The sequence below is a fragment of the Uloborus diversus genome, chromosome 9 (genome assembly GCF_026930045.1).
Source record: "Uloborus diversus isolate 005 chromosome 9, Udiv.v.3.1, whole genome shotgun sequence".
Classification (NCBI taxonomy): domain Eukaryota; kingdom Metazoa; phylum Arthropoda; class Arachnida; order Araneae; family Uloboridae; genus Uloborus; species Uloborus diversus.
This window is the reverse complement of record NC_072739.1, coordinates 76,715,878-76,743,492: the sequence shown is the minus strand read 5'-3', so window position 1 is coordinate 76,743,492 and position 27,615 is coordinate 76,715,878. Positions and strand designations below refer to the sequence as shown.

Sequence of the window (27,615 nt, the reverse complement as noted above, 5' to 3'; positions counted from 1 at the left end):
TTTTTTAGAGTTCCTGCCACATCCACAATGTAGAATCATGAAAATAAAACTCCTGGAATCTTCATCATATATTGATCCAGTGTTTTCAAAGTCAAATATCGATCCAGAATTTACTCCAGTTTCAAATGTTAGTTCAGAATTCTCAATGTTCAACGCAATTTAGAATGTCACTGTTCGATTATGATTTCGAGTTTTGAAAACACAATGTCGATCCAAAATTTTCAGTTTCACATCGTTTCAGCAATTTCTTCAATGTTAGATATCTACCCAGAATTTTATTCAGCATTTAATATTTCTTCAAAAAATTTTTGCCTTATTTCATTACTTTTATTTTGGAAGACAAAGTTCATCACTGCAAAGGAAAGCTTTCTCATTGAGTTGCTCCAATAACGCTTTTCTCTTTCGCTTTTTGAAATTTTAGAGTGGATTAGACATAGTTAAAAAAATTCACTGATGAGAATGATAAAATATCATTTAAGAAATGAAGGCAACAATAAAATTTTAAGGAAAGTATCTCCGATATTCGGACAAAAGCATTTACCATGTGCAGCGGCGAGGAAGAGCAACAAAACACAAAATGTGCAGACAAAGTTGAAGTTTCTTTTTCGCCGGTTTTTAAAAAAATACAAATGCGTTTAAAGTGAACTCAAATAGCTCCATTTTTTGAGGACTCTCTCTACGTTCAAAATTTGTTTTAGCATTCTAAAACAGTTTGTGGAGCTTCAGGTAATCAGGCTCAGTGTTTAATTGCTCACTTAGGAAAATGAATCATTTTTCAGATTTGTTTCAAAATCGGTTGAACATCAAAGAGCCATCTTCCGCCCAATATTGGCTTTCCAGAGTTTGACCAATTTTTTGCCAATATTGTCTCACAGTCTAAATACAATAATGGTTGCGCATTGTTAAGCCAATATTGGGACAAGATTGTATGTCAATCTAAGTACAATATTGCTAATGCAATGAGATGCCAATATTGGCACAAGATTATCTGCCAATCTAAGTACAGTATTGTTAATGCAATGGGAAGCCAATATTGGCTTAACATTGCAAAAATCGTGCCAATATTGGCCAAGACATTGCCAACGTGAACAATCTCACGCCAATATTGAGCCAAGATAAAATGCTACTTGGGTACCAGAGCGACCGGAGCAGCTCATCAGTCGCATCGAACTCAACCACTGAGGATGTCAGCTGCAGAGCTTGAGGAAACATCTGGATTTTCTTTTCCATTTCGACCACGTCCAATACGCCCGGAAATAATATTTCTTCATCAAGGGACATTATGTGCTTAGTAACTGAACAGTAAACAACTTAACTGACATCCAGAAAGTTTCAAAATGGCTGGTTTTTATCTGATGGGAACTCAGATTAACCAATTGTTTTGAAAATGGCTTGTGTTGTTGAATGCTATCTCATTTACTTCTTTCAGTATAAAAAAAAATCCCTTTTTCATTGAAATAGCACTTCAGTTAGTTGTGACTCATGATTCGTTGTGAAGTAGGAGGCTATTTACTCAACTCGCTCTGTATTTGTTTTGGATTGCGTTTACAAATTTTGTTTACAATCATGCTTGCTGAATTCGACTTGTAAAATGTTTGATAAAATGAATCATCCAAGGGTAGAAATTTGAAAATTTCAGTTGAAAGTATGAATGATGGATAAAGAAAATTTAATTGCAGAAAAGCTGCTGGCTTGGGATTCTGAATCTGATTCTCTGGCGCCGCTTTCAGATCTTCAGTTGAAAAGTATATCCGCTCTTCAAGACAGCTCGTACGAGCGACCTTTCCCTTCCGAAGTAAGAATTTTTAGCTTACAAAAATATGGAAGTGTCTTTTAAAATTTTCTTATAATTTCATGGTATCCGTATTCCATTAATGTCGTCTGTCAGAAGGTTTTCTTTTCTTCTTAAAATAAAAATAACTAAAGCACTTTTGGTATGCTTTAATAAACGTGTTATTGTTATTATTATTGATGAATAAAAGGTATCGAAAAGAGGAAAAGATGCTTTTTGCTGAGCTTGACTTGCTTTGAAGAAATTTCAACCCTCTAGCGATCCTGGTTTTAATTTTTTAATGAAGCAAAACTAAAACTGCAAAAGTTTTTGCTATCTTGTAGATAATATTGGATATTAAAACTCAATGATCTATTTTCATGGGAGTTATCATAGCGTGAGACCAGCTGAATTGGCGATAAATCTGGCCTTTTTGTTAAAATTATTTGCAAAAGCGGATATGCGAAATGAAACAAGGCTGAAATACAGGTAGATCCAGTCACCACAGGTAGATCCAGTCATGATCTCAACTGGGTCAAGTTAACCCTTATCTAATTCATTTATTATATGCAGAACTCACGTCTCTTTCATGCTTCAGTCCATGTGGAATTGGTTGAATTCTGTTTTTATCACAAAACTCTGCTAATGTTCAAAGTATACCGTGAAGATTAATTATTTTAATTTATTGGATACTTCAATTTGCACTATAAGTCATTCATCTGTCATTTAGTTTAATCAATCTCTGTTTTTTTAGAACAATGTTTTTTAAACAACAACCTAAGCACTTTGATTTAATTAATTTGGGGGAACATTTTTAACACATGCCAAATGTTCCACATTATGATAATTCTACCCTTTCATCAATAATATTCATAGCTGAATTCTGATACAGATCAAGAAAACTGGATTAGCTGTTTGCACATAACTTGTATAACCATTAGCTCTAAACTTGCTTCAACTATTGTATGTTTCATGTTTGATAGAAGCAGTATATAACTACCGTGGGCAGGTAAACTGCAGTATCTGCAGAAATGAGTTTTGAGACATTTGAAGAAACGTATTTCTGATTCCATACTCACAAAGGGAAATGTTGGAATCCAACATTTTTTTGGTGCTTTTTTTTCAGCAGAAACCAAATAATCAGGCTTGTTTAATAAAGCATTATGTACAATAAATGCCAAAACTTCAAAACTTAGCACTTACTGCCCTTTACCTGCCCACAGCAGTATAGCTCTAATCAGTAAAAAAAATGTATTCACCTAAGAATGCTTCTGTAACGCTACGGAAAAGTTTCACACTTGTTGAGATGGGAAAGTATATTGATGAAAATTTTTTGCACTGTAGCTGTTTTTTCAATGTTTTTATGATACTTCTTGTTTGTATAGTTGCCTGTAGACGATGATGTTTTATTTTATCAACAAGAATCATCTGTTGAAGAAGCTGCTGATTTGCTGAATTTTTCATCCAATGCTGATGTGAAATATACAAAAATTGAAAATGCACAGCAGGTAAGAAATATTTTAACATCATAAAGCATTGTTGCTCAGTGAGTTTTGCTGATAAAAAGAAATGCAACATTCCCTGCATTATTTAAAAATGTAGAACATAGCAAAATGCTTGTTAAATTGCTGCCCCACGATACCACAGGCCTACCGCGTTTGCCTCAAAAAGTGAAGTCGAGAAAACCACCATAACTGCCATCCAACAATAGAGTTACTATGTCGACATTATTGGGGCAGCATTTGTACATATACGGTCAACTAGAGATGCACCGAATATTCAATTGGTATTTGGTACTCTTAGGCTTGCCATATTTATGAAATATTCAACCAGGACACTTTATTCCCCCCTTCCCTTCCCACCAGCATATGGAGTATTCAAAAGGGTACGCACCCTTGGTTGGTTTTTAGAAGGTAACTCATTCTCAATTCTATATGAATAAATGGTTACTAATTATGAGCCAAAACCAAGGGTAATAAGTTTTACATGAAACAAGCAGATACATTTAAAACAAATTTTCCTACAAGTTAATATTTTAAAGTTACTTTAGTAAGAAGCAAAACTTTGAATAAGAAATAAAAATTTTAGCAATATTTACATGCTCTTTGCATTATCTAGGACTTTTTTTAGAAAGTCTTTTTGTTTTTAATCTTGTTGTAAAAATCCTCACAAGCTAATCAAATATTAATTTTACAAGTCAATGTTATAAATTTGTGCCTCAGAGTCGGTCTAATGTAAGTCACATAATTGCTACTTTACAGGAGATAGGAAATGCCTTTGTGTGGCACATGCAAAAAAAAAAAAAAAGACCCGAAATCGCTTAACACTGGTAAATTATTTTTAGCCTTTTTTGGTTGTTCGTAATCAAATTTATCTTTCACCATGATGTGAAGTAAATCAGCACAGCAACCAGAAAAAAAAGAAAAAAGAAAGAAACTAAGTTAAGTACTTGTAGCAATAAAATATATAAAAGCAATTTACTGCTACTTAATGTTAACTGATAATTTTTTGCAGAAGCTTATAAAAAAGGATGAAACTCAGAATTTAATTTCAAAAGTTTTATACTATATGAAATTCTTAGTATAGTTTTAAAACAACCTAATTAAAATTAATCATTCAATCAAAGTTTAATAATCCTTTGCACTAAAACAAAAAATAAAAATGGCAATGTTCAAATTTCATTCTTCAATTTTAATGATCATAAAAATATTTATCAGTTGCTAAAGAGACTAAGATAGCAGAAAATCACTAGAATAAATTACAATTTGTAATAATATTTTAAGCAACTTTGCTTTCTATTTGCTTGTGAAGTAAATACAAGATTATTCGTTATTTGTTACATAACATATTATCATTATCAATTATCAAATCATATAACTACCTCAGAGCCAGAAGGGTGTAAGTCACATTATGATAATTTTACAGGAGAGAGGTTTTACTGGCGCATGCAAAGGATGGAATACGTGTTCTTTTAACCCTGGTAAAAAATTGAAAAGGATTTCTTTTTAAAAGAATTACGTTCACATGAAATAGGCTTTTACATACAATGCACTAATAAACCTAAAATTGCAAATTTTTGACCTTACCTCAGTCTGGCTGTGAGGTACAGATAATAGGAAAGAAATGATCAACTTATGCATAATTGCAGGTAAACATAAACCTAGCCATTTACTATATTAACTTGTTTTTGCTTTTGGAATAATTTGTCTTAAATAATTTTATTTTACATAGATAAATTTCCAATTTTAAACTGAAATGCTCAGTTCCTAAAATTGATAAATATTTTCTAATTTAAATTGGTGTAAAATTCAAGTATTACGATGCCACCCCATGTTCAGATGTGCTCCTTTAGCCCCTATTTATTTCAGTAGGTGTCCCCATTATTGATGTACATTCTGGCATTTAAACAAGATTAATATTTCTTTGTCTTCACATTTTGTATTAATATTTATTGAGAGTTTTTTTCTTTCTTTTTATTTTAGTTTCTGTCTTGGTTTACTTCCGTGGAGGAACAGCTGGTTGATGATGAAGATATTATCTATAAGTAATATATATATATTTTGATAATTATTGACTGAAGTCTTTGTATCAGTTGTTTTCTGTAGCCTACTCCTATTTTGACCTTTTTTTCCTCTTCTTGAATGACACATTAAAATAAATCTTAAAATTGCATTTAACCCGTTAAGTACTTGATCTGGGTTGTCATGGTACAGGAAAAATACAGGAAGTGCAAAAATCATCTAAAGAAACATAAAATTCAGAGAATTTGATAGTAAACTCTCAATTTAAGAACTTTCACGGCCAGTGTCAATAATGTTGTGAAATTCTGGACTGTTGTGCTGTTGTCTGAGTATTGTTTCCCCAATTGTTTCAACCGCATCTGCAGCGGTCATCTTCAGTGCTTACATGGTCGAAGCTAATCAGAAACAAGGGCGAGCATTCATCAGCCAATCCTAGCCCAAAACGAAGGAGAGCTCTTCCCATATAAGTAGCGACAACACTTTGAAATCTGCATCAGTTGCTAGGAAGTAGAACTTTTCTGGAAGCTTCAACCACGTAAACACTGAAGATAACTGCAGCAGATGTGGTCAAAACGTTCAGGGAAACATCACTCAGACCATGGCACAACAGCCTGGAATCTCACAACATTATTATGCCGGCTCCACACTCTCCCTGAAAAGCACGAGAGGTTTTTTTTGTCGAGAGATTTGTGACGTCATGGCGAGGGAAGCGTTGAACGAGAGAGCCGTTCACACTCTCGGGCGAGGTGTTTGCGCGAGCAGAAGCCGGTGATGTCACGAGCATTCGCGCGCGTTTCAACTGTCAATCCGCTTGTTTGTTTACAAAATGGACCACGAAGTAGATGCAGATTTTGCGATGTGCCTGTATTCTTTTTACATACAACTACCTACACATTTACAACACCAAGAAGGCAAAAAAAGAAGTCGAGGAAGAAGAGATGGTGGTTGACAAATATGTTTATCCGCTATTTTTATGAAACTGTTTTATGACAACAAATGTGAATTTAAAAATTAAGATTATAACCAAAAATGGCCACAATATTATACAATTTAGTTATAAAAATAAAATATAAAGACCTGTACTCATGATTTTCATAGCATTAAATTACACTGTGCGGCAAAAAAAAAAAAAAAAACCCTTCGAAATGCTTCTGACATTTTGTTGGCTGATTCTTATGTAAAATGACCCCCTGAATCCGAATATGACCTCCGTTTTCCTCCTATACGTCGCAATTTTATTAAAGTCCCCCCCCCCCCCCCAAGTTTTTAAAAAATTTCCTTAGTTTTAGAGCAAGTATTTTTTTTTTCTTTTGGAGGTGAAAGGAGCTTTATATTAACAGCTAATAATAGTTTTGATGGGCAAGAGAAGTTCAAAGTTCAAGATTATGGACACCGATCGCAAAAAGGGGGACTTGGGGTGTATACCCCCCCCCAAATATTAGAAAAATATTGAAAAACGATCTTTTTATTCTGCTTTTTTAAAAAAGATGTTTGAAAAAAAATTTAAGTGCAGAATGAGAGTATAAGACTCTCTTCCATGAATGACTCCTATATCCAAAAAAATTTTCGCGATGTAAAAGAAATTAAAAAAAAAAAAGTGTCTTGTGCATGTCCCACGTTGCATACGAGTTGAATCGCAGGTTTTCATTCGAAAAGACATTCTTCTGGCTGATTCTAAGGTAAAATGACCCCTTGTTTCCAAATACGACCACTTTCCCCCCATCTCGCCCCCCTTTTTAGAACTTCCCATACCCTTCCTCTGATTCAGAGTCTTTTTTTTTTTTAATTTGGAAGGGGAAAAGAGCATTATATTAACTGTAAACATTAACCGTAAGAGATGTGCAAAGCTCAAAATCTTGTGCATATGTGGCAAAAAGGAAAACATGGGGGGCACTCCCCCCCCCAAACACACTGCGCAGCAAAAAAAACTTTCAAATGATTCTGAGGCTATTCCGCCTGATTCTTCTGCTAATTGACCCCCTGAATCCAAATATGATCTCCGTTTTCCTCCTACACGTACCGATTTTTGTAGAAAATCCCCCATTTTTGAATTTGGGGGGGGGGGGGGGGCAAGTTTTATTTGTTGCTACATATGCACAAAATTTTGAGCTTTGCACATCTCTAGTCATTCAGGGTAATGTTTACGGTTATTGCAATGCTCTTTTCCCACTCCAAGTTTTAAAAAAATGGCTCTGATTTAAAGAAGGGGTGGGGGAAATCTAAAAGGGGGCCGAGATGGGGGAAAGGTGGTCGTATTTGGAAACAAGGGGTCATTTTACATAAGAAGCAGCCAGAAGAAATACGATTCCATGCATCAAACCTTTTGCTTATTTTTATGATCTGTGTGCTTTGCGTTCCAAATTATAGGCTCTGTTTGAAAAATTTCCAAAAATTTCAACTCCAAAGAGTTGTTCCAAACCTAATTATTAGATATGGTGAACTGCGATTTGCTTTCAGAAAACCAAAACAAAGCAAATTCCGCGCGGCTTACAGATGGCGCTGCAGTAGCCTCTCGCGCTCCTTTGACTCGGGAACAATTTACCGACATTTACTGGAGGCAACGCGAGACATTCGCGAGAGACACCAAGAGGCGCCGAGTTCCCCATCCACACTCTACCCCTTGTCTTGTCTTGTGCTCTCGTTGGAGAGTGTAGAGCCGGCGTTAAACTCTCAATTATCTGCGAGCGGCTTGTCTGCGGGCGCATTATCCAAACTTTCTCACGTTCAAAAGAAAAAAAAATCGCCATGATTAATTGAATACAGATAAATGCAAACATTTTAACTTAGCAAGTGCAAAATCTATTTCTAGACATTTCTATTTCTTTCTTCTCCTTCCCTCCAAATATTATCACACTTTCAAACAACTGACTACTTGAAACCTGATATTTCAATCTACACTACTAACTGCTTTCAATCTGCGATACTTACTGATTTTTAGATCTACATGACTAACACGCGTCATCGAGTGACCGCACCAGTCTTGTTCCAAAAAAAAAAAAAGCCCCCTCCTCTATGCATTTTTGATGTTACCTAGTTTGATCTGTAATAGTAAATCTGTTTGCACAAGTTACTCGCCTAAGTGTGTAATACATTTGCAATAATGAGAGATCGTTTTTTAGCTTTTACATAAATTTTTTGTACTTTTATCATTTTAGCTATAGTTTAATTGTATGCCAGTGTTTTTGATCTTTTTAAATCTACTGCAAACAGTAGTATCATTTGTTACTTACTTTGCGGATTATCCACAAACTTAATTCTGTACTCTTGTAGCCTGCTTTGTTTAGCTATGTGTATGATAAAACAGATTCTCTTCCATTACAATTGATTTATTTAATGTCTGGTTTTCTTCTTTGATTGATTGATTGATTTAGTTGTGACAAAACAGGCACACATTATTGCAACTTCTCTTTAGTGTCAGTTTTTCTGTAGTTTTTCCTTTAATATGATAAAATAGACTATTTTTCTCATCTTGGGCAAACTTTTCCTTACTTTTTTATCATATAATCTTAGATGTACTGAAACATTATTTGTTGAACTTCTTTAAGAACTATTATTGCATTTAATTTTTTCCCTCTGTATTACAGAGCATATATGGATGAGTTGAGCAAACATTGTGAGCAATATTCATTGATTTTTGATGACCTTAATTGTGCTTTAAAATCTCTGGAAACATTGAAAGAAAAGTACACATTTGTATCAGATAAGACTAACTCTTTACATGAAGCCTGTGAAGATCTCTTAATGCAACAGGTAAGAAAAAACTACTTGTGTTCATAGTGTTACTGCATTTTGCCTTAACAGGATTTTTTTTCATTTATTGGACATTTAAATATTTAAATTTCCCTAATCAGGATGTAAATATGGATGCGTAAATTACATTATGGTGTTATTTAAAAGGTATATGATATTGTTATTGGAAATGTTAATGATTTTGTTTAGTATTTGACGGAAACTTTTGGCCAAATACTTTATTTTTAGTCCAAAATAAATGTTTGATTGTTTGGCTGAATAGGCAGAATACCAAATATCAATACATTTTCATTGAATAAGCAGTAATTTTAAACTTTTTTCTCATTTGTCTGAGATCTTGAATTATGTATCTACTTTTCCTCTTTTTATGCTTTCAGACCAAACTTGTTAGTTCTGCTGAAACAATCTCTCAGAAACTTAGTTATTTCAACGAGTTAGAAACTTTATCTCAGGTAAGATTTTCTGTATTATTTTAACATTACTTTTATAATGTTCATGTAATTTTATAATGATATTCTTAATTAATGGCAATTATTATTATTTATTTTTTAAAAGCATGATAATTCTTATGGAATTTTTGTGTCTGTTTCTTAAAAGCCTTAAATTTCAAAAATTTTCAAATGAACTTTTTTTTGAAAATTTATGTTTTAAAATTCTACTAAGTTTTACATCCTAATTATTTATAAATGAAAGGGTTCCTCTAATTCCTTGGTAAATAGGGTAAAAAATGAGAAAGTAATCATTGAACATATCTTATGATTATCTAAAACTTTTATGTACTAATAATTTAAAAAATAATGCAAGACTCATCAAATAAATGTATTCATTAACCTACTGTGTTTAAATCGATTGCTGCGTTAGTTTCAGAATAAATGAGTGATTTCAAAAATTTTTAGTTATTTAATAAATTTGCTATTGTTTCAAATGCATGTGAACCTTTTGTTTTGTCTATGATTTGTCTTGATACTCCAAAAATTTAAATCTAATTTAAATTTATTGATTATTTTGTTATGCATTTTCTTTCCAGAAAATTTCCTCCCCAACATTATCAGTAGTCAGTGAAACCTTTATGCCTCTGCTATCTCGTTTAGACGAATGCATTGCTTATGTTGAAGCAAATGTAAGTATTTCTTGATTCATACTTTTACTGATTACATTCACCTTTTTACTGATGTGATTTCATGTATGATGTATCTAAAAATGTTAAGTGTGAACTATTATTATACTCTTATTTACCCTTAAAATTCCAGCAGTACTATCATTTAAAGATCAGTCAGGGTTGGTAAGAGGGGGGGGGGGGGCAATTTCCTGGGTTTTAGAAACATCATGTAAAAGTACATTTTTCTATGTTTTTTTGTTGTTTTTTCCCTATAATATGTATTAAGAATGTACCCTTGCCTCCACCTCACTCCTTTGGAAAATTTTGTAATGACAGGCCTGAATTCTGGTTAGCTTGTTTGCTTCAATTGAAAAGAAAAATCCAATCTGAATTGATGTTGACAGACAATGTATCACTGTCAAGAGATGGTACTCATTTTCATTCTTCTAATCAACTCAAACTACAATTCTTAACTAATTTCAAATATCACATGATTTATTTCAGTTTTATACAAGTTACCCTTGAAGATTTGAAGGCGGGAAAGCATTTTTTGGGTGCTGGAAGATATTTTTGAACTTCATTTTATATTTTCAGATGCATGATGATTTTTATTAAATATAATCGTTTAGAATTATTTGCACCTTAAAACCATCATTTCATACATGAAGTACAACGCCAGCTTAATCATTTTCAGCCGAGGACTGCAGTTTCGTGCTTATTAGCACTCATCAGCCCGGCATAGGAAAGTGACTGAGCTGGAGATGGAAAACACCTTAAGGAAGCCAAGAGTGCGAAACAAACTGGTAGCTAATATAGAATTAGCAGACCAGACGAGTGACCGAAGCAATGGTTCGGTTCAACTCGAAGATTGAACCATCATTTCATCTTTATTTAGAGGAATCAAATTTATCAATGGCGAGTTACGGTTCTAAAAAATTTTGTGGGCATGTAAGAGTTGGTAATGTTTTACTTAACTTATAGCAAATAAATGCTAAAGATGATAATTATATTTCTAAAGCCATGCTCCTAGATAGAAAAATAACCTAAGGCACAAAACCTAAGGTACAAAAATGTTTTATTTTGTTGTGTAAGTCTTAAACCCTGCACCTGAAAAAGCCAGATGGAGTTTTCCTTTTACATTTTTTACATTTGACTGCTACTAATTTGTGAAGACTTGACAGAATTTAATGTGACAAATCTTTTGCAAGTTTCAAATGATGGGCCCAGTATGTAAACTTAAATTTTGGCAATACCTTTGGGAAGAACTAAAGGAAATCAGAGCATTGGGTTTGTTAAATATTAGAGCATGCAATCTTCATATAATTAATTCATGGAACCTACAAACTATGAAATATTGTTACAGGTTCAAAGTTAAATTGCTTGTTCTAATCGATTAATTGCTTCTTTTAGCACAGATTGGCAAAGTGTGCAAATTTTATCTCATTAACAAACAATATTTTTCTGTTCTTAAAAAATGCATAAAAAAGCCGCAAATTTAAAAATCAACCGTGCCTGATTGATTTTGTACTGGAAAGTGAGCAAGCTCAAACATACTTTAGATGTGATCAAAGTTACAGGTTAAATGCTCATGTTTTTCTGTAGAGTTGATTCAATCTCTGTTGTTCAATTAAAAAATCTAGAAATGTCCAGGATATTTTTTTAAAAACTGAATTAATGATTCTTATTTCAAAATCTTATAAATTATCTAAAAAAAAATGAATTAAGAGAGAAAGAGATTCAAGTGTTACAAATGTAACTTAATGAAGGAGAAATTTAAACTCAAAGATTTGTAGTAGTTTTCATGTTATTATAATATTTCTCTTCAGTTGTTTTTAAAAAAAATTTCTGTGCAACTTTCAGATAAATTATAAGGAATCTCCTGTTTATTTATCGAGATTTCGGCACCTGCAGAGCCAAGCGTTAGGCATGATACGATCATATGTCATATCAACCCTACAGCAAGCCACTCAACACGTTCTTCCACGACGAGACACTCTGTCTCCCTCTGAAAATGCTTTTACCTTGTATTATGGCAAGTTTCGCTCTCATGCACCTCGAATTCATGCACTGATGAAACAGATTGAAGAAAGAGTGGAGAAAAATCCTGAGTAAGTTTCACTCTAAGTGATGAAAAGAAAATGTTTTAAATTGTCCTTTATTTTACTGTTAAGGTACTTTTCTGTTAAAGGTATCTATCTCACTTGGCATACTTTTTATTTTTGGAGATCTTAATTTATTTTTTGCAGTTTCAAACTAAACATTTTGTAGTTGGCTATATTCACCAAATTCAATTTCGAAGCCTAGGGTGGCTATATTCTTATAGATGTTGCCAATCACTTTAAGCAATGTTCAATTGTCACCAAAGTAGATAGTAAACAAGTCGCCAAGCTAAGTGATGTACAGTCTGACCACTGATGATGTGTGCAATATATTAGCATGTTTTGGCAACAGAACTTTTTGTTATGGCGATTGGCAACAATGCTGCATTCCATTAATTGATATTTTGAAATTGGACTTGTAACAAAATTAGTAGTAGCATTAATAAACATTTAGTTTTTATAAGCAACGTTATTTTATTGTGCATATATAACAATATGGAAAGGGAAAGATTTATAGGCAGAAATGGATACATCGATTCTGACATGGGCAGGTAAAGGGCAGTAACTGCGAATTTTTCATCTTTCCTTTTTTTGCATTTTTCTCATTAATTGTACCTTAGCTTTGTTGTACAAACTTGCTTATTTGGCTTCCGCTGAACAAAAGGCGTGAAAAAAAAAAACGTCTAATTCCAACATATCCCTATTGTTAGTAATGAATCCAACACACATTTCTTCAAATATCTCAAAAACTATTTTCCGCAGATACTGTCGTTTATCTGCCCTCGGCAGTATTAGTGTATAGATGTGGTACTTTGTTCGTTAGAGATGTGCTCTTTTGCCTCTTAATTATTTAGATGCAGTTTTGCAAAAATGACTATTTGTTCACGGCAATATTTTTTAAAATCTAAACTAGATTCGATCTATATTCTCACTCTAAAAATAAATAAATTGATACATTTTTTCGACACTATTTTAAGTTTACCATTTTAGTTTTACATTTCTCAATAAAATGAAAATATTTTATTTTCTTTTTGTTGTTTCCTTAGAAATTATGTTTGTTTCCCCTAATTTTCAACCTAGAGAATGCAGTAAATAAAAAAGACCCTAGTGACCTTGTAAAGCACGTTCATCAAACTCCCATAGTTTTTTTCCCTTCTCCCCTGCTAGATTAATTCGGATGGAATCGTCTCAACTTGGACGCTTGCCGGATTTCATGTCTTCTGTGGTTGTACTATACATACCTTAAACAGAAAAGTACCATTATTTATCTGGATGAATGAGCCATTGTGCTTTCATGTTTGTGTTTTGATAAGTAACATGTACTTTTACTATTGATGTAATAAGGGTGTACAATTTAAATTATTTAAAATAAAAATTCCCATTTTAAACAATTTAATTTGTTTATGCAATATTTTTTAAAGAGATAAAATGTTACTTCTTGCAATATAGACAATTTCTCACCCACAGATCCCACTACTCTTCAAAAGAAAAGAACGCTATTTCATTTGGTGCAATTGAGATGAAGTAAAATAAATATTTGAAAAAAATAATTGTGTGTGCAGAGCTTACACAATTATTTTACTCTGCCACAATCAGTCTGAAAAGTCTGATTTAGTTGAGAATTGTTGCTTTTTCATGTTTTCTGAAGTTCTTTTGTAAAGCATAATTGATTATTTAGACAAAAAGTTTCTCAATGGACAAAATTTTTACTGCATGGATCATCAAAGTGGTCAATGTCCACTTCAGGAGTATGACACAATATAATTCGGTGTTGATTCATCCTGGGGAATCTTTTAGGGGCCATGAATATCAATGCTATTCAATCACTGATTTATTGATAGTTACACAATAAATACAATTTTTGGTTAGAATATCTTTTTAGTTTTCAGTTACATAGTAATAAGTTTTTAATAATTGAACTTTGGTGGAAATATGCAAGACTTAGCAATGATGTAGTTTTTTTCTTTTTAATTACATTCACAGATTTGTAAACAGTTGAATCTGACTTCAGTCATGTAATTGTACTTTAATTAGGTGGAGGTAAATTGAATTTAGACTTCTAACAAATATCAAAACAATTATTTCTATTCTTAAGTAAAGGAGCTATCCTCTGGCAGATTTTTGATATTGAACTGTTTCAAACATAATTATACATGATCTTCAATGATGTTAAAAGAAAAGAAGTTCAGGTTTCTTCCCTGAAAAAGTTTCCAAATTAAAGTTCCAAAAGTTGCAGGCCATCTTGTTTTCTGTTAGGGAAGATATGGGGTTCACAACTTTTACTAGGATTCAGGATATGTTCCAAGGAGTAAGAACTAAATATCAATCGCCCTCCTCTTGAAGCATTTTTTGACTTACCTCTGATATTTGGTTATTTTCAAGCTGTATTGTTTTGACACTATACCTATTTGACTTCGTTAATATTGTTTTTTAAATTCCTTTCTAATATGTATTAATTATTCTCTTTTTTTGTTTTAATTTAAAGTTATGAAGTTCTTGTGTCAGATTGTCATCAATGTTACTTTAACCAAAGAGAAATTCTTCTGGGACCAAGTGTTTCTGCAGCCATTACTGATTTGGCCGAAAAGCATAAGAAAGATCACTGCTCTCTTGTTCGGAGTGGCTGTGCTTTTCTTCTTCATGTTTGTGAAGATGAAAATCAACTTTTTCAACAGTTTTTTTCACAAAACTCGAAGCATTTAGAGTAAGTCTAAAATTATTTATTTATTTTATACATATAAATAAAAATGTATGCTATAGACTTTTTTATTGTGCTGTGATCGAAAGCGTATTTATTATAAGAATAATATTTTTGTATAAACATCATGTATTTAAAAAAATCGATTGCTTAAATTTTTCTTTTAAAATTCTAAACTGTAGTTTTTTAATTGTAGAGATTTTTTAGAAGGTTTGTGCATGCGGCTATATGATGTTCTAAGGCCTATTATTATTCACATAAACCATTTAGAGACTTTAGCTGAACTTTGTGGAATTCTCAAAGTAAGTTTTCTTTTTAAATATTTATAAATTTGTTTTAAAAATTAATGCAAAAAATAATGTTTTTGCACAAAGAGATTTTATTTTTCTAACAAATTTATTAATCAATGCTGTGCTGACACCATAAATAATGGAACATATTTAAGTAAAAATGTTTAAGGAGTTTCTCAGTTCTTTTATGAGACTAAATTTATTGAAGTTATGCATATTTTGATACTAACTCCATTTTAGCTTCATATCTTGTCTTTACTATTGACATATCATGTTAATAAGAACATTAAGGAAAATTTTTTTCTCTCTCTCTTTTAATTAACAAGCATGCTTATGCAGCTTTTTTATGTCTTCAAATAATTTTCATCATGTGATATACATTTACTATTGTACAAAAGTTAAAGATTAAAAATAAAGAAGAAGAAATGTTTAGTTATAAATGAAAGTGAACTTATAGTTTTGTAATAGAAGAATGATGGCTGAAATTCTTAATACACGAAAATTGGCCTTGCATAAAAGTAGAACATTTGTCTGTGGGTAGAACAGGATTGCACTCAAATAATGACAATAAATGAAATATATAAATAGAAAAAAAAGAACAGAAAGAAAAAATAAAGTTCTGTCAGACTTGTTAATAATGATACATCAGTCTTAACATCAGAAATTGCTGGTTCTAACAAAACCTGGTTGAAAACATTGTTCAGTCATCTTGCATTTAATGTCGGAGTTAAGCAGAGACTTCACTTTTAATGGCATTTTGTCCATGATTTCACTTTTAATTGTTTTGTTTTTAATTAAAATGATAAAAACTTAGTTGAAAGAAGATCGTAAAAAGAATAAGCTGCAGCTCTAGAATACTTATTCTTGTCTCGCTACCAGCAGTTGTTAATGGAGTGATTAGATTTAGCTCTTAATCTGTCTTCATTGTAATCTGTACCTCAATATCTGTTTCCTAGATCATTAGAAATAATACGTGTAGAAATTTTGCGATTCAATTGGAGTCAAGTGTAGTTTGTTGCAAGTTTGATTGTTTTCGTGTCGCAACTCTGATGCAGAGTTTCTTGAACGATATTAACAATATTAGTTCAGCAGTGTTGTGGTCGTTTTGCTGCTTGGGCCATGCCAAGTATTTTTCAATCTACTCAAAACTTTTAGAGCTTCTAATTCCCCTCCTCGCCTCTTTTGTCATTGCTTTATTCACTTTCACCATTGCTAAATATTCCTATAACATCATCAATGACTTTTTCATTGATCAAAATATGAAACCCATAATCATCAGAATCACAATTTAAACAGTTAGTTAATCCTATAAAATCAAAGCCATGACAACCAGGAGTTTTACCAAACATTGATTTGACTAAATTTATTAGGTGCAGATCAGGCTGAAAATGGAGAAAATGCTTTTAAGAAGAATTTTGTTAAAAAAAAGTTTTTGCTTAAAAAATACGGTTGAAAAAATGTCCAAAAAAAAAAAAAAAAAAAAATTGCAAAAAAATTGCTTGCTTAAAATTGAATTTTGGTTGGCCAAGAGTTATGGTTTAAAGAGGTTCAGATAATCAAAGTCAGCGGATAATAGCTGTTATTCTTTAATGAATTTAAAATCATGTATATTTACATAATTTATGCGTGAATTAATATTTAATTTACTCTAATTATAGGTTGAAATGCTTGAAGAGCACATGCAATATGGAGGTAATATTCACAGTTTATTTAAAAATTTTTGACACTTAATTTGAAGCTCATGACAAATATGTGTTATAAGTGTAAGTATTGTACTTGAATTCTTTTAGCAAATGAATTGGAAGCTGTAAAAGCTGTAGTTCGTCAAATGCTGGAGGATGTTCAAGAGCGTTTGGTGTATCGTACACATATTTACATGAAAACAGACATTTTGAACTATAATCCTGGTCCTGGCGACCTTGCCTATCCTGATAAGTTAGAGATGATGGAGGTAATTGGTTCGTTGATCTTTGTTTTTTTCCCATCCAAATAAGTTAAAAAATTCTGTTTCCATAATTACTTTATCCACTTGAAAATCGCCCGGCAAGAAATGACGAGTGAAAATTGCTTCTACATTTGAACGAAGCCACTGCCTGTTTGGTGATATTTTGACATTTAAAATTTTAAACCTAACTCCAGTGAATTAATCCTAAACTCTAGTAGATAGCGTTCACTGTTGGCCACTTTTTTTGTTTCTTCATTCCCCTGAAATGACAGTCTTACCAGCAAATCAGTTACGTTGCTTGATCCAATTCAGCCTTGTTACAATAAAGCCTTTCCCTGCATGTCAAACATTACCAAAACGTATTGTCAAAAAATCATGCCATCGCGCGAGTTTCATTGTTGATGACGTCAGGAGTGTTACTCGATCATTGGCTATTATATATATATGAAGATGTGTTTTGTAGGTAGTGCATGTTTTGTCACCATTATTTAATATGTAAGTAAAACCAACTTTGCTCAGGGTTCTGTTGTATGTAAAAGTGGTCATATAACAGTATATGTTGAATTATATTTTAAATCCATAGATAAAATTTTAAATACTTAAATGACTGCTCTATTGAGAGTCCATGTGCAACTATGTAATTAGCAAAAGACTTTAACTTTCACGTGAAGTAGTTTCAGTTAGCATTTATACAATTTTGAAATGTGTTAACTTTTTTCAATCATGTAGAGAGTCATTATTGTACATTTTAACGCTGCCTTCTTCAATTGTATAGTTTTAACACAGATATATTTAATTCTCATTGATAATTATTTAACTCAATAATTATTTCTTTATTTCATTGCTAATGTCCATGCAGGTTTGTTGTTATTTAGAATACTTATGTCTAAATTTTCAGTATACAATGAAAAAGAAAAGAAAAATTGCCGTTTGCATCATGTTATAAATGGTATTATTTCAATTTATGAATGTCACAGTGAGGAGCAAAAGGATATATGTGAACTTTTTAAAGTTTTGAGTGAAACATGTTTAAAGTTCAGATCCTTTGTAGGCTTTCATTGATTTTTTTTAAATCATGCTGTATAGCAGCATTTACCAGAGTTACTAGTACCATCTCTTATCCTAAATTAGAGAAGAGGCTCTCTTACCATTTGTACTGATTTTCTCCAAATTTTTTATTTTGGCATGTACATCTCTTTGCTTGTCACTGCCTCATATGTAAATTACTTAGGCAAATTAAATATATAATTATGTTTTTTAAGCAACTCATAGCATTTTCATCGTTATACAGTAAAACCTGTGAAGTTTGACCACCTGTCTGAGTTGATGGCTTTTTTCCGGCACAGAATTAGCCCTTATCATATAAATCAACCTTTGTAAGTTGACCACCTGTCTGAGTTGACCACTTTTTTCCGGCACAGAATTAGCCCTTAGCATATAAATCAACCTTTGTAAGTTGACCACTAAAGTAGTGCACCGCAAGTGATCAGCTTACACAGGTTTCACTGTATTTGTTACAAACAATTTAACTAGCATGGTTTAATAATACAGGGTGTACCAAAAAGAATCATCCGATTTCAAAAAATCATAACTATTCTGTTTTTCGAGCTAAAGGCGCCAACAACGTACTGTTGGAAAGAGGAAACTCTCAAGTTTTACGTGGTTTTTTCTTGTGGGGATTTATCAAGGACTCTGTATATGTGCCTCCTCTACCAACAACAATGGATGATCTAAGGAAGCGCATAACAACAGCAGTGGAATCCGTAACTCAGGACATGCTCGCTGCAGTGTGGGACGAGTTTCAATACCGTTTAGACATATGCCGTATATCTAAAGGTGGACATATGGAACACCTTTGAAAATGGAAGGACACATGTAAACTTTTTCAGTTTTCCTTTCATCCAAAAAAATTTGTAATTGCATATGTTTATTACTGTTCGAAATATAGACATGCCAAATCAGATGATTCTTTTTGATATACCCTGTATAACTTAAATTTATTTTTAGAGTATAGCTGAAAGCCTTTCTGCTGGCGGATTGAGTCGAGCTAGCTCACGAGCATCGTTAACCTCTATCAGTTCCTCAAGCAATGCTGTGATAACATCTTCAGGAAACAATGCAGTGATTCCTGAAAGAGACAGTGATGCGTCTAGCACGACTAAAGATCTTGAACCATATGAACCTCCAAAGAAAGCAATAACTTGTAAGATTTTTTAAAAAGTTTTCTTTTTAGTAATCAATTGTTTCAGCATCAATGTAATGTAAAATAATTTTCTTTGAAGATTCTCCTGCAGATTTGCATGGGATGTGGTATCCAACTGTACGAAGAACATTAGTTTGCCTCTCAAAATTATATCGTTGTTTAGATGTGAGTTTTTTTTTAAAATTTCCTTATCTCCAGAGTGACTTACTAATTCATTGTGCGCATTTATTTTGATTTTGTTCTCATAATAGTGTGATATGAACGTCAGGTGAGGATTAATTCCAATATTTCAATCAATTTTATGCAAATTTTGTTTGATTTGTCTTACTTTCATGCTATACGTTATATACTTATGTTTCCAAAAATTAAATTCATTTATTGGTTAATAAATTTACTCCTATTAGTTTCTTGTTCAACTACTCAAAGATTTAAAATTAATTAAAAAGTATTAAGCAGTAAGTTATTGGCCCCCCCCCCCCCAGAGAGAGAACTACTTGCAAAATACTGACAGCCCGGTTGCTTAGGGGCAGTTACTTTCTGCTTAATATCCAAACTTTGCCTTCAATTTTCGAGTTGAACCACACCAGGTCTGCAGATTCTCGCTGATAAATTTACTTTATCCACGAGTTTGTTGGCTCTCTCAGCTTCAGTGAGATGTCAACTGCCTTCGGCTTGGTTATTCCCTATTCTGGACTGATAAGTCCACAACCTGGACGATGCAGTCTGTCAGTATTTTGCAAGTAATCAAAAATTATTTTAAAAATATTTTATCCCTGATTATTCGGCTAAATTTAGCCGTTTTTAAATAATCGGCAAAAGGCTGATTACCGATTATTGCTGATAAATCTGTGCATCCCTACTTTGTATATTCATATTGAAAAATTTGATAAATCTTTGAATTTTTTAATGGAGCTGTTACCTTTTTTGCTCCATTTTTCTTTTGGAATAAAATTTGCATTAGTATTTATATCTGAAATTAAATTTTATTTTACAGAAAACAATTTTCCAAGGACTGTCTCAAGAAGTTCTCACAATGTGTATTCAATCATTGGCTGCAGCAAGTTCTACCATAAGTAAAAATAAGGTATTTTTTGTGGTTAAATTAATACACAACATGTACATGTTTTCTCTTTGACCAAAATTCGTCTTTTATCTTTACATTTCTGTAGACGTTGTTGGATGGACAGCTTTTTGAAATCAAACATCTGTTGATTCTGAGAGAACAAATTGCTCCTTTTCAAATTGATTTTGCCATCAAAGAAACAACTCTAGATTTCAGCAAAATAAAAGGTATAGTGTTTGAAGTGAAAAATATTGTTTTATTATGTATCTTTGTTAACCTGTTAGAACCTGCTTAAAACAAATTACTACTATGACAAACAATATTTCCGATCACCACCTTACTGTATTTATAAATGACGCAATTTGTTGTTTTTTTGATAAGAGGATCTACCGTTAAGACAGTTACAGGTCCCTTTAAGTTTGTTTTAACACAGTTTGACTAATAATTTTCAGTAAACATAATCAGGATATAAATTCATTGTTAGTTTTACAAATGTTTTCCTTTTTTTTAATTTAAATTACTATGTAGTCTGAAAATACTAATACAGTCAATGGTTAATATTCAACCTATTAATATTAATTTATAAGTTCTTTAATCTTACTTAATAATTTATCAAAATTCAAAAGTAACATACCATTTTAATTTTTTTCACCGCTTTCTGCAAAAAATTTACAATTTATTAAGAAGGTTTTTTTTTTTGAAAAAAAAAAAATATTTCAAACTAAGCATTTGTTTAATGTATAGTACAATGTATAGTGTTTAATGTATATTTGTATAGTATCTCTACAAGGTAGGCCTTAATAGCTCAGTTGTTTAGATCATCTTGTGAATCAAGAGGGTCAAACGTTTGATCCCCCATAATCCATATTAAAAGCCATTTGAATGAGTTAATTTCCCCTCAGAATTTTGACCCAAATTTTCATGAATGTGTAATGTGAACTCTTCTCAAGATTCTGGACCACGGTTATGTTGCAGAATTAATGTCAGAAAACATTGATTTTAGCATGCTAAATCACAATTTAACTTAAAAAATATTTTTACAAAAATAATGGCATTTATGTCAAATGATTTTTTTGTTTTATCATGCATTGCATAAATGAATAGCAACCCAAGATGAGGCCCATTTACTTAGTTGTTAGAACGTCATGTAACATCAAATAGCTCAAAGGTCTTGTGTTCTATTCCCCCACAGCCCAGAAAGTGTCATTTTTGCATGACTTCTTTTTCCTTGGGTGAATTCCGATCAAAATTTCTGAACAAATAATCTAAACTCATTGCAAGATTCTGAATCACAGTTGTGTTGTTGCATTAAAATCAGAAAAGAAAACATTTTTTTTAATTGCTAAATCACAGCATCATAAATAATATTTCTTTAGGGTGTTTTTTTCGTGTGTGTATGGGTGCTTCCTTAACCCTTCAAGTGGCCGTGACGTAAAATTCCTTCACCCAGCGATGTATTGAAGAGCGGCCGTGTCGAAAATTTTGGCCTTGAATATTCTTCTTCGAGAACGGCTGCGGCGTAAAATTCTATGGAAGAATATTCATGGCGAAATTTTTCGACACGGCCGCTCTTCGATACATCGCTGGGTGAAGGAATTTTACGTCACGGCTGCTTGAAGGGTTAATACATAGTGAAACTACAAAAAAGGCAATTTTTTTAAAAGCTTTTTCACCGCCCTTGGTGACAAAATTAACTTTAACATTCTGGCTGTTTTTCGGGGAAAAAAAAAATAAATAAATAAAAAACTCTTAATAACAATAAGATTTTTGAATAACTGCTGTTCCAAAATTGATATGCAATTTCTAAAAGAAATAAAACCTAGAAATCCAAGATTTTTTTTTTTTTTTTGTATAAATTTAAAGTTGAAAAGGAACAAAAACTAAGTTCTAGTTTTAAATGACAAAAAAAAAAAAAAAAAAAAAAGTAACATTTGAATGCATTCAGCATTACTTCCAGTTTTGTAAAAAGTGAAATTGTTGTTGAAGTATTTATTTTATTGCTTACCATTATGTAAACAACTAGTTTGTTTTCATTTCCAGTTGCTGCTTATGGTTTGCTTCAAAACAGAACACATTTGCTTTCACTGAATTCAAGCAATGCCATTTTGGAATTTTTACTACAGGTTAACTACTATTTTATACTGAATTTTTATAAAATATTACCCATCATATCTCCATTTTCATTTAAATTATGTGTTTAAAAGTTATTTTTGTGATCAAATGTTCAGGAAATTGCATTTATAACTAGATGCTTAATATTTAATATTAATTATTTAACTGTTTTGTTGCAAACTGTTAAATATTTTGCAATTTTGTTTAACTGTTTTGTTTTAACTGTTTTGTTTTATCTGCATAATGTTTCGTAGCTCTATTAGTTTTTCTTAATTTCTCTTCAATTATTCAATATCATTTAAATGCTGTAAGATTTGAAAAGTGGGAGAAAGTTGTTGCTTTGCATTTGTGTGATTTATGAGCTGGTTTGTTTTAAATAATTTGATGTGTCTGCATATGCATTTTATTATAAAAGTATTTCATTAAACAAAAAAATTGTGTACTGGAATGTACATACTTGTACTTTTGAAATATTAATAATTTTGAGTTAATATATGAGAAAAAAAGATGAGCTATCGCTAGATTTTAAATTATAATGCATGTTATAAAGCATGAAAGCTTCAATAACTTGATTATTGAATTGTTTATATATTTATCAATTGTTGATGCTTTACTTGAATCATATATATTTTTATTACTTAGGGTACTCCTCATGTGATTGAACAGTTGATAGATTCCAAGAAAGCAGTTGATAAGCAATTAAAAGTTGTATGTGAAGATTTCATTTCGCACACAGTGGCTCATCTCATAGGCTCTTTACAAGACTTTTTGAGTAAAGTAAGTTTTTGATCTGATAAGAAACGGGCAGCTCACATTCAGTAACTTCCTTGAATGAATAAATTAAAAAAAAAAAAAAAAAAAAAGACCACAACATTATAATACCCTTCTTCCCCTATTTTTAAATTTTTTTTTATGAAATTAGTTTTTATATTTATAACTCACTAGCACAGTTGGAATTTTTTGCCAGAGTTATTTGGTTTCAACAAGCGAGAGTTTTTTCCTGAGGTTGGGTATATGGTACTTACATACAGAGTCAGAGTCGGACTGAGCTCGGTAAAGGAGTTGGAGTCAGGAGTCAAAGGTTTAAAACTCCAAGATTCGGAGTATGCCATTTTGCCTCAAAGTCCGCAACTCTGCCAGTGCTTGCAGAGTCGGACTGATTTTGTGTTAACTGAGTAGGAGTTGAAGGTTCTAAAATTGCTGGAGCCGGTCATATTTCTTTCTAACTCCTCAGCCCAGCTTACATGTATAGTTTATGTAACAAAATACATTTTTAGTGTGGCTTAAAACCAAAAGTTTTAAGGGATTTTTAACCCCTAAATCTGCCCCTCACTCCACCCTTTTCATGAGTTAATGCAATCATCCCCAACCTTTATATTTGCAGGTTGTATTGGGCTCACAAAGCTTATCTATGTGGCCCATTGCTATGTTCATTGTTTTGAATCAAAAATTAAGTTCTGGAACCTTCTAAAACAACCGGCCATTTCCAATGGATATCAAGAAAGATCGTTGCATATTTGAAGCCAAATGTTAGAAATTGGTTTCACCAAAGCAATGAAAACTTCATATTAATAAAATATGTAGTAATAATAACAACTATTCTTGGTTTGTAATTTTCTTTCTTTTTCTATGTTTTTCATGTCAGCTAGAACAAATTTAGATGCATTTATATTTTAAGTGTTCTGGCCTGCAAGATTCATCTTAACATGCGGTGCATCCGTCTGATTAAAAGAGGTTGTGCACCGCTGAGTTAATAAAGATTTTTTATTCTTGATAATTTTTTTTAAAAATAGTATTTTCACGTTTGTTGATTGTAAAAAAAAGTAATTAAATACTTCTGCAAAAATTTTACTTTAAAAATTACATTACTGCTAGAAAAGTTTCAAATACCACATTTTTGACATTAAATTATTGTAATATAACCATATTTTTAAAATTAATTTTTATATAAATTATTTATTTATATATTTTGTATTTTTAGGCAAAAACAGTGATGGAAATGCAATCATCTGATGCTCGAGAAATAAATCTAAGTCAGCAGCCATTTGCAGCAGCCGAGAAACTCTCACAACTCATTGCTGATAATATTCGCTCTTTAAAAACGAAGTTACCACCATTACATCGAAGCATGTCACTATATTTAGCTAATCCAGACACTGAATACATTTTATTACGCCCAGTTAAGGTTTGTAGTTGAATACTGTAAATTATTTTTATGTATGAATACATTACATTGTGTGTTGTATATTATTCAGCGTTCATAAGTCTCAAAATTCTGGAATTCTCTGCAAATTTGAAATTTTCCTCAAATATTTAGGAATTCTCTTGGATAAACCAAATTTTTACACAAACCCCAGGAAAAATATGCTGAAAACCTGACCTTTGTACTCAATCAAAATGTTTTGGATGAAGGCTGATTTACTTATTGATACATTAGTTTCTGTGCTTCTTACACAAGAGTCGTTAATAATTGTACTACAGACCTGCATTTGGAAACATGTTGACTTGTCAGCCATGTTCTTCAAACTTTAAATACATTTCATAACGTTAAATTTTGAAAATTTGCTGATTAATAACCAAATTTACTCTGCAGCACTTATGTAATATCAAGAATAAACCAGGGAGAAAAGGCGGATATTTTTTTTCAAAATTTGAAAAGGGACCTTGAATGCATTCCCCCCCCCCCCTTCCTTCTCAATTCCAAATGTTTAAGCAGATTGATAGCTTCAAATGCTGTGGTGATACGCTGCAGAGAAAAATCTAGATTTCTGGGGTCTTTATATTTCATATGCAGTGTCTATTAATTTGCATAAATCAATCCTCACCTGTCATATTTGTAATTTGTATTTTACATCGGGAAAATATTTATTGTGCAACTTTACTTCTTTATCAATAAATTTTACATACAGTGAGGTAAACTAGTGTTTAGAACCTTTTCTCTCTCTCTCTCTTTTGTTTGCATGTGTGTGTGCCAGGTTCTAAAATAGGAAAAGGAAATGAGTTAAACATGTAAAACTTTTACTATAGCAGCTTTTTGAATTTTTGAATGAAGATTACAACTATCCATTATCAAGTGTAGATTTTGGGGGTGATCCACATGAGAATGAAGATAGACTATCAGTTTCAAGAAAGTTTTTAAGGGAGAGCTCCAGTCCCCTAGTTGTGCCTGAATATTACACTTATGAACCCCTCTCCTCTGATTTTTGTGCATGTTTTTTAACAATAATTTATTCCAAAACCAGAAGCTGAACAATCTCAAAATATTTTCTTCCTGCGTAGGAAGTTTATGTGTTCTATGGTTTTAAATGTTACTTTCTTTTTAATAAAATGATTAAGCACCTCACATTACATATGGTTTTCTTACCGTGACTGTACAGTGCCACCTTTTAGCAAAATTTGGAAGTTCTTTCTTTTTTCTTCACTCTCATAAAAAATTCATGAACCTGTGAAGTATTCTTGTGCAAACATCATATTCATTCGACAATTTCTTGTTTTTCTGGGAATTTTTTAACCGTGTCAAAGACGTTTCAGACACCTTGTGATTTTTGCAGTACAAAAAATGAGAATGTAATTTATCATATTTTAATTTGCTTTTTAAATGGATTAGCATTTTCTTTTGTTTTAATTGTTCATTTATTTTTAGACACAAATTCAAGGTTGTTTCGAACAACTCTTGCAGCTGATACGAGTAAATTATACCGAGGAGGAACAAGTCATCATTGCATGCCCTTCTTTAGAACAAGTAAGTGCAGCTGAATATTTCAAGTTAAAAAAAAATTGCTTTATTTATTTATTCTGTTTTTGAGTTATTTTCTGTGTGTGCTAATTATAGGGCTTCTTGTTTGTTAATTTTACTCCTACTTGATGTGATTTTACTAATAAAATTAAACTTTTCAAAGCAAATTTTATTATTAACATTAAACTGGCATTGTATCTATTACATGCCGTACTTTTGAAACTAGTCTTTTGCTGATATAGAGCATAATTTGTAAAGTTCAGCCAAAAATTTAATTTGGTCTTCTACTCATGACAGTAAACTTATTGAAAACACCTAATGTAAAAAGAAAGCTTTTGTTTTTAACTTTTATAGCTTTTTATAAACCTAATTTTATGCTTCTTGTTTTTCTAGTTAAGCATTATGCTGTCACCTAGTGCTTTAAAATCATGATGTCTGAAGAAAACAAGAAAGATATCATACTTGAACATAATATTTTGATTAAAAAATATTGTTGCCAAAGAGGAAAACAATTTTTATTTATTATTTTTAAATAACTTTTTATACTCTTCGATAAACACAATTAAAACATGTTCTTGCCATTGAACTGAGTGAATTATAGACAAAATAATTTAATGGTTCCATGTAATGATCAATACTGAAAACATTTAACGTTTAGTTATTGTGCAATTTATCTTTGTTATATGGCTGTATGTGATTCCATATACAAATTAAATTCTTTAAGATTTTGTTTACTTATTTATTTATATTTTATCAACAGAGGGAAATCTTTTATCTAAATTTTTATTTCAAACTCTTGGCAGTTTTCTCATGAAATTTATTTAAAATTTAATAATATGTACAAAATATGGCATCTTTTTTATGCTTGTTCAAGACGGTCAGTATTACAAATCTAACTGTTAACTTCTTGTTTAAAAAGTGAGAAGTGAAATTATGTAAAAATAGTGTATTGTTGCAAATAATTTTGTATTTATTGATTTATGAAAATAAATAATTTTAAAGTAAATTGTTTTTTTTTCTTGCATTTTTGAGAAATACAGAAAATTTCAGAATCAAGGCCCATTTAAAATTACGAAACTTTTTTTTCTGTGTGTATTCTAATTATAAAGTTTTCACTTTGATTCAAAATGCCATCTATGAGCTCACTTCACGAAATTTTGTACAATTCAGTTTGAGAAGTATCATAGTGTAAAATAACATGTTTAAATTTCTATATGATTATTTCCCTGTCTGTAAGGAAGCATAGCCTAGCAGAAGAAAACTTTTTTAAATAGTCAGAACATTGGTAAAATTGAAACAAAGATCAAATAAATTATTTTTTATTGACA

General features: G+C 31.6%; 1 protein-coding gene across 1 annotated transcript; it reads left to right on the top strand.

The window, feature by feature from the left end:
- The first annotated feature begins 1,526 nt into the window (after window positions 1-1,526).
- Window positions 1,527-27,615, top strand: LOC129229656 (conserved oligomeric Golgi complex subunit 3-like). Its single transcript, XM_054864013.1, has 20 exons — window positions 1,527-1,795; window positions 3,157-3,279; window positions 5,254-5,315; window positions 8,877-9,042; window positions 9,420-9,494; window positions 10,070-10,162; window positions 12,002-12,249; window positions 14,726-14,944; window positions 15,135-15,240; window positions 16,887-16,920; window positions 17,019-17,179; window positions 19,181-19,376; window positions 19,456-19,541; window positions 20,371-20,460; window positions 20,546-20,666; window positions 22,480-22,562; window positions 23,194-23,328; window positions 24,533-24,736; window positions 26,195-26,293; window positions 26,681-27,615. Exons 1-20 carry the CDS (start codon window positions 1,652-1,654, stop codon window positions 26,717-26,719), a joined length of 2,484 nt encoding a protein of 827 aa, XP_054719988.1. The 5' UTR covers window positions 1,527-1,651; the 3' UTR covers window positions 26,720-27,615.